Here is a 7,852-nt window from a genome sequence, read left to right on the forward strand (position 1 = left end):
ATCACTTCCCGTCTCATCACTTCCCTCCTGAAGCATGAAATGAAGCGGAACAAATTCTGGGCCCTGCCAAATATATATGTTCTGTTGTAAATTTGCAATTGCTACTTAATTGTCCAATGCTTTTCATGAATAAATACTACTATTTGCCAGTCCAGTTCTTATCTAGCTACCTATCCTGAAGTTGCCTTACAAAAGTAGCTAGCTAATGTTTCCATTACCAAAATGTGTCCAATAAATCTAAGCGTTACTACTGAATCGCTGACAATATTATTGCTTTGTCCTTTTATGCCTAAAATGTATCCCTCCGTTTTCACTATAAACATCAAATACCTATTAGTGATGATTAAACGAACCATATATGCTATGGACGAAGTTCACAATTATTAGCTGTTGGTATCAATTATTTAGCTATATATTCTTTGAAATGTCTTTTGGGCGTTCCATGCGGTCTGGTCAGTTACTGTAGCGTTTGCTACGCTACAGTAACTGACCAGACCGCGTGGAACGCCCAAAAGACATTTGTAGCACTAGTGAATAGCAGATGAGTTAATGAATTGAATCATTATATCATTATCATTATTATCATAGCTTTTGTTTACATGCTTTTTAGCTAGTTCTCTTTTGATGCCTTCCACTGTATTTGTCGAATTAAAAACAACACATCGTTACACAAAATAAAGACAGTTTATGCATTTAGCGTCGTCTGCTTGAATAGGCTGATCTGATCTGATCTAACCGGATCAGGCCCTTTCACCTTTTCCTGTCTCTTCCCCACAATGCACCTCAGCGTCTGAAAACACAGCGCGGCTGATTTAAGATGGCGGAGAGTTTGCTAGATGAGAGTGAGTAGTTAGTCACTTGGTGACAATTGGTGGCAAACCTGTTTAGAATAAATTGCTGCATTGCACTGGTCATCGTACAGAGCGTACGATTAGGATTTCCGTACAGCCTGATCAGTTTTCATTAGTATTGTCGTAGCCGGCTATTACAATGTAGCTAGCTAGCTAACGCATTCAGATGTTTCTTTTGCTGTCTGATGGTCTGTTCCTCTGTAACGTTATTCCCTGTGTTCATCCGAGATGTCTGGTTATTAGTTACTGCATTTATTGGGTATAGTTATTGTTTGTCATTTATACATTCACAGTTTTGGCTTCTTGTGGATAATGATTGTTTTTGCTATCGTTAGCTCTAGCTAATAGAAGTGTGACGTTTTGTCGGCACAATACACTCTTACTGAACTCTGTGCTTCAACACGAGGATTTGAATATAAATTATTCTAAGTCTATTTTCATATCGTTTTTGATAAAAAAAAAAAACGATAAAAAAGTTACTAGAAACGTCGTTCCTGAAATTGAAAGTTCTGTGTTATCTCATGAAACCTTGCAAACCATCTGTTAGTAATAGTGTGACAGATGTCTGATAATAAATATGCAAATGCTCTTGGTCTTTTAGTTGTTGTATTGTTACATTTGCATTACATTAGAAAAGAGGCCAGGATTTGTTCTTGGGTTTATTCAAAATTAACTGCTAAAAATGCTGTTGCTTTTTTGTTTGTTTGTTTACTAGGATTATCAGCAACAGCCCTTGTAACTCTCCGAGGTAATGTAGCTAGTGTTTCTCAGTTTCATATTTTCCGATATTTAACTGAATTTCATCTGACTATCTATAAAACAACCCTTAATTAACTTATGGTGATTGTAAATAATTTTTTCAGGGGCAAGTTTAGCCAACGGGAGTTTACCAAGTTTGCATATGGATTTATCAACAGGGAAAGTAAGATTTAAATGATATTATGTTTACCTTACGATCCAGTCAGTACCATGATCTCCTTTATGCCCACAGTGTTTTGAAAGTTCTGTCTGATTATTGTTTAGACACTTGGTTCCAAAAGAAATATTATGTTGGATAATGACGATGATGAGGGACTCCTTAATTCCAAATCTAAGAAAAAAAACAGAATGACAACTACACCACAGGTACTGTTACGTTTGACAGGTTTGTTGTTTTGATTTTATACTGGCTTGTTTTGTTAGATTTGTTAGATGAACATGTTTTGTGTTATTTGTATCTTCAGAAATTCTCAAGTGCACTTCTAGACAAAAAATCTACACAGGAGCTTGGTTTAAGATTGCGTAATCTGCTGAAACTACCAAAAGCACACAAGTGGTGTATTTATGAATGGTTTTATTCGAACATTGATCGGTATGTGGCACCAAATATTTATCATCTTCATTTGCTTGTTATCTGGAAAGACAATTAACACAGTTTCACCTTTCTTCTTCATTCAGAGCTTTATTTGAAGGTGACAATGACTTCTGTCTCTGTCTAAATGACTCCTTCCCACTACTTAAAACAAGAAAGCTAACCAGAGTTGAATGGTCAACAATCCGAAGACTCATGGGGAAGCCTAGAAGGTAGTTTTTTTTTTCATTGACTTACTCTCGTCTTAAATATGTACTTTTGTTCTTGCTTGTGTATGTCTATTTTACTACCTAATCCTTTTTTAGAAACTCTGGGGTGTTTTGAAAAGTTTGTTATAAGTGCAGATTTATTATTACACACAAAATGTAACACAAAGATTTCATAATACTTAATAGTATAAATAAATACAGTGGCATGTTTGTTCCTGTGAACAGCTAAGTGAGAAAAATATGGCATAATTTTCCAAAAGGTATACGGTTTCTGCCATGTTTTAAAGTCTCTAAATAACCTAAATTTACATTTCTTGTTTAAGAGATTTTTCACTAATTCTTTCTTGCAAAAAGCTTTCTGTGAGACTTTCCTGGGCTGCATGGACTGCTCTTTTGAGGTCTGTCATCAAAAGCTGCGGTAGCTGTGGTTTTTGAGGTTTGTCTAATAATTCTAAATAAATGTTTGTGCTTTATTTCTTTGAACAGGTGTTCTTCAGCTTTCCTGGAGGAGGAGAGGGGAGCGTTGAATGAGAGACGGCAGAAGATAAGGCTCCTTCAGCAAAGGAGGACATTTACAGATATATCTGACTGCAGTGACCTGCCAGATCAGATTCCTCTACCCCTTGTCATCGGAACTAAAGTCACTGGTATGGGCTCTCTTTTTCTCTCAACATTAATAGCGAGATTAACAACATCCCCTGACCAGTGACATGAAAATGAGAAATTCTGGTGACTAAGGATGTTTTGAATCTGTAGCCCTAATTCCAAAGTTATTGTATACCTATTCTTAGCATGGTTCAATACATTCAGGAAAGAACTTGACTAAATGTATTCTCAAAGCAATGGAAAATGAGCTTGAGCATATAAGTGAAACCATTTTTATCAATACAAATAATTACTTGTGTTTCAGATGCTTTTAGTTCTTCATTTCGTAGCGCTGATTTAGATTGGAGATTCTTACTAATTTTGGAATTTAAGTAACCGTAGGAGTTAACAAACAGGAAATCAAAAATCTCCCCAGAAGTGGACTTTAGTCAAAAAGGTGAGGCTGTAAGACTTTGGTTTAGATAAGAGTACTTACATTAAGTAAACAGCAGAACAGTTAAAGGAAAAAAATACATTTGAAAAGTTTTATTGTAGGTTTTTGTGTCATATGAGTAATGGAGGCTTCCTCTGTAGAGACGCTAACAAACAAACACTACAGATGTGTACAGTGTTGGATATTGATCAGGATTTTTTTTTCATTGTACACAATGCATTTAACATTAGGCAGTTAAATAAATATGTTAAAGTTAAACGATCATATTTTATAGTTCTTTTTATAAATTGCATAAAATTGTGGATTGGGCTTTTCAAGTATTCAGAATGAGTTGATTTCAAATCATTTTGCCCTCTGCTGGCTAAAACCAGTTGTGTAAAAAGTAATTAAAATATTTGCATAAAAATGCTTTTTTTTTTCCCTAGCTCGACTGAGAGGATCCCTTGATGGTCTGTTTACTGGGCAGATTGATGCAGTAGACTCTAAAACGGCCACATACAGAGTAACATTTGAGCGCAGGGGCCTGGGAACCCGCACTGTACCAGATTATGAAGTGCTTGTAAGTGCTTGAGAAACTTTATTATTTAATTGTTCTTCTAAATTATACCATATTAATTATATGTAATCATGCTTTAAGATGTGTGTGTAAACTGTGTGTGATTTCTGTTGTATTTTTTTTTTTACTACTTTATTTTGCACTGCTTTAATTTTTTGATGAAATCTTATTAGAGCAGTGATCATTCTGAAACAATGCCACTCTCAGCCTTTGCTGAAAAGCGTAGACCTGTTCAGAATAAAGTCTCACAGATATCAACACAAGTTCCTTATTCTTCGTCTGCAGAGGTCATGGTAAGACTAAAATATTCATACTTATTATTATTATTATTATTATTATTATTATTATAACAAGAGTGTTTGAGTGAGAATATTCTTTTTAAGCTCATAGTAAGTAACTCTGCACTTGCATTCTGCACCCCCATATGGCTGTGATTCTGGGCTGAATCAGTCAACTTGGAGCAAATTATCTGGAACTGAAGATGGCACTCTTGGAGGATTTCCTGTCAAATTTCTTGTCCAAGTTGTAAGCAAATATATTGTTCTAATAACTCATACAACACAATCTTTTTCACAATTGTTTTTAAATTAGCCTAACTGTCACCTGTATAATGTCTGTAATTGAGGAACCTGTGTTGTACATATGAATGTCTCTTACTACATGGCAAATGAATCATACTCCCCACAAACTTTAAATCATGCATGTTGCCTTAAATCGTTGGCAAGTGCACAAATTCTGTGTCAGTACATGACCATACTGGCCTCGATGTGATGATTTATGAAGCATGTGTAGAGCTGGGAACTTCATTGGCCATTAAAGTAAACACCAATGAGAAAGGAATGGCCACATAATTTGCTTTAGTGTTTGGTCCCTTTTGTCATTTGATGCATAATGAAAGGCAGGTGCTGCAAATGTTTATACAGGCACTGTCTAGCCTGTCAGTGCTACTAGTAGGATATGAAAAAGATATAGAACATCTTTGTATTTAAAATAACGTTGCAATTAACAATGTGTTAGTTTTTTTTTTTTGTTTTGTATTTTTTTTTTTTTTTTTTTTCCCCTTCTAGACACGGTTATCGAAGATTCTGTCAATTAAGAAAGAACATATCAAGCAGTTGCGTGAGATGAACACTGAGGCAGAGAAACAGGTAATTTAAACGCATGGCAGATGGTACAGACAACGGAAACTGATGTCAGGTTGTTTTTGTGACAGACCTGTCTATCAAGTGCTCTGCTTTTGGCTTTGGAACAAGTGTTTTGAGAATAAGCATTTATTTGTCCATTTATTTCTGACAGAAAACGCACTCTGCTGCATTACAGTTGGACTTTCAGAAGAAGTATGCCAGCATTGTACTAGATGTGGAACAGTTAAACAAAGATCTGAATAAAGTCTTAATTGAGCTTCAGCAGTACTCTTCTAAGGTAAGCATTTATAGCATTACTTGGCATCTTGGTGACTTAAAACAGTCATGTAGTGGTTGCAGCGTGTAAAGAATCCATTTCTTTGTACAATGTTTAATGTTGAATTTGTATTGACTTTATAATGGAGCTTGATTGATATATTGATCCGATGTTTGCATTTCTGCTGCTGCTTGTTTTATGACTAATTACCAACTGTAGTCAGGAAAATCTCTTTTCTGGACAGTTAATTTTTATGTTCTTATGGCACTCTTGTGGTAATTGTCTGCCCCAGTGCTAAAGTTTTAATATTATTTAAGGAGTTAGGACATGTGTACTGTTTGTGTGTTGTGGTGGGGGTTTGTTTGTTTTTTTCTTGACAGTACTATACAGAACTCTTTAACTATGTAAAGTTGTTTAATTCAGGAGTAGTTGATTTAGCTTGTAAACACTTTTTGAAACATCTTCAACGTGTATTTGTCATCTAGCATCTAAAGCCAGTGTGGGTATCTGTCTGGTTCAGCTGCTTCCAGATCAGTGTCCCTTTGTGGATGATCCTTCCACAGCACTGAAGCTCCGTTGTGAGGGAGAGGCTCAGGAGATCATTAGACAAGCCAGTGAGCTGCCCAGCGGCCAGCGCTGCGTCCACAACCAGAAACTGACTCGGCTCATCTCCAACCTTACAACGCTGCTGCTACAAATAAAGGTAAACTAATAGTCTGTAAATCAATGGTCACACCTCATTGAATTAATCAAGGGCTTCTGAAGGTAAAAATTACACGGGTCACATGGAGTCAATCATGGTTGAAGCTTAAAGGTTAGTGAGCAGTGCTTTAGATCTATAATGTTATGAAAAAATCTAAAGCACCTTAAAAATTAAATTGAATTGAGGAGTAAGAATTCTTAAGCTTTTAAAAAGCTTTTTTCCATTAGAATAAATTTTGGGGGGAAAAACAATAATTGATTTTATAACTTGTTTGTTTGTTCGAGGTACACAGGTTTTTGCCAGATTTCAAAATGGATTTATATCCCCAGCACACCTTGTTTTCAATGATGATGCTTTAATTAATCATACCAGGGATAGGATATAGTAGTATGTATAATTGGTATTTAGCAAGTAATTTGAAAACATTTTAAATAATGAGATGCTGAGAAATAAGAACATGGAGAAAGTCTGCAGTTTAATGAGTTGATGATATTACTTACATATGTAGTGTCTGTAATTCCAGTGTTTCTTATCCATTAATTTGAACAGTGTTTGGCAGAAGGAGGAGAATTAAATTCATTTGAATTTAAATCTATAACCGATTCACTAAATGACATAAGGACTTCACTTGACAGTTCTAATGTCCGGTAAGTACATCTTTACATCGTTAGATTTGAATTGCATTGTACAAAATTTGAATATACAAAAATTCTAATGTTTTGTTCTACTTCAATTAGTTTTATTAACTTTTAACAGCTTGTTTTTCCTCACTGTAATACCCAAACGCATCTGCAGCTAATAGTGTTTGATATTGCCAACCAGTTCCACCAGATCACTAGTGTTAATGGTTAGTCATAGGTAGGGGCATAAGCATGTTTACAAATCTTATTGGACGGCATTGGCAGAGGTGAACATTTTACCAGTTTTTTTGAAGAAACTGTATCTTTAACACCAATCTCTTAAAACCAGGAGCACATGTTAAAATGGAGAGGAAGGGTTCTTGGTTTCACATGATACTTTTTTTTTATTTTGTTGCTTAAATTGCCTTTGATGGAATATTGTGATGAAAGCTATATAATTACCCTATTTACCACCCATGAGCAGAAAATGCACAAAGTATGTTAAATGTTACTTTTAGTTTTTGCTGCACAAAAGAGCGGATATTGAAATGCAATTTCTTTTTGATTTTGCAGATGATCGCTCAATTTTTTTTTTTTTTTTTTTTGGCTATCTCTGATTAAACCTTGTTGCAAAATACCTATTATTTTCTTCCCCATACAGCTGCTTTCAGAACAATGTGGAGATCCATGTAGCACACATCCAGAGTGGTCTCTGTCAAACAGGAAACCTACATGCCTTCACAGCAAACTGTACTGGGACAATCTGAGATTTTTCACAGAATCTGTGGAAATAGCAATTGAACAATAGCAGCAACTTTGCAGCTAAATTCAGGACTTGCCGTGTAATGCTGATTATTATTATTATTATTATTATTTTATTTTTATTTTTTTTCAGTTAAATGTCATCTGCTTTTAATATTATTTATTTTTGACTATTGAACACAAGTTTGGGCTCTATGTTGGCTTTGTGTATTCTTCCAGTTTTCCATTGTTGAAACTGAATAAAAAGGCCATAACATACTTATGGGTTATCCTTTGTATCTGCTATAAAGTTGGATTTTATGTATATTCACATTCTTGGAAAACTGCTTATTTTTCAAAATGTATATTTTCGATACCAAT

The 7,852-nt window shown here is 35.0% G+C and overlaps 1 protein-coding gene across 2 annotated transcripts; it reads left to right on the forward strand.

The window, feature by feature from the left end:
• The first annotated feature begins 768 nt into the window (after positions 1-768).
• Positions 769-7,750, forward strand: LOC140564434 (protein lin-9 homolog). 2 transcript variants are annotated; one of them, XM_072689891.1, is made up of 15 exons: positions 769-842; positions 1,567-1,599; positions 1,715-1,773; positions 1,875-1,976; positions 2,075-2,202; positions 2,289-2,414; positions 2,898-3,058; positions 3,876-4,009; positions 4,180-4,299; positions 4,457-4,531; positions 5,074-5,154; positions 5,303-5,428; positions 5,928-6,110; positions 6,660-6,757; positions 7,392-7,750. In XM_072689891.1, the coding sequence occupies exons 1-15, from the start codon at positions 818-820 to the stop codon at positions 7,495-7,497; spliced, it is 1,557 nt and encodes a 518-aa protein (XP_072545992.1). In that variant the 5' UTR covers positions 769-817; the 3' UTR covers positions 7,498-7,750. The 2 variants fall into 2 exon arrangements, with proteins under 2 accessions (XP_072545992.1, XP_072545993.1); XM_072689892.1 differs by lacking the exons at positions 6,660-6,757; positions 7,392-7,750 and having other exon boundaries at positions 5,893-6,061.
• Positions 7,751-7,852: the final 102 nt, after the last annotated feature.

The sequence above is a fragment of the Salminus brasiliensis genome, chromosome 10 (genome assembly GCF_030463535.1).
Source record: "Salminus brasiliensis chromosome 10, fSalBra1.hap2, whole genome shotgun sequence".
Classification (NCBI taxonomy): Eukaryota; Metazoa; Chordata; class Actinopteri; order Characiformes; family Bryconidae; genus Salminus; species Salminus brasiliensis.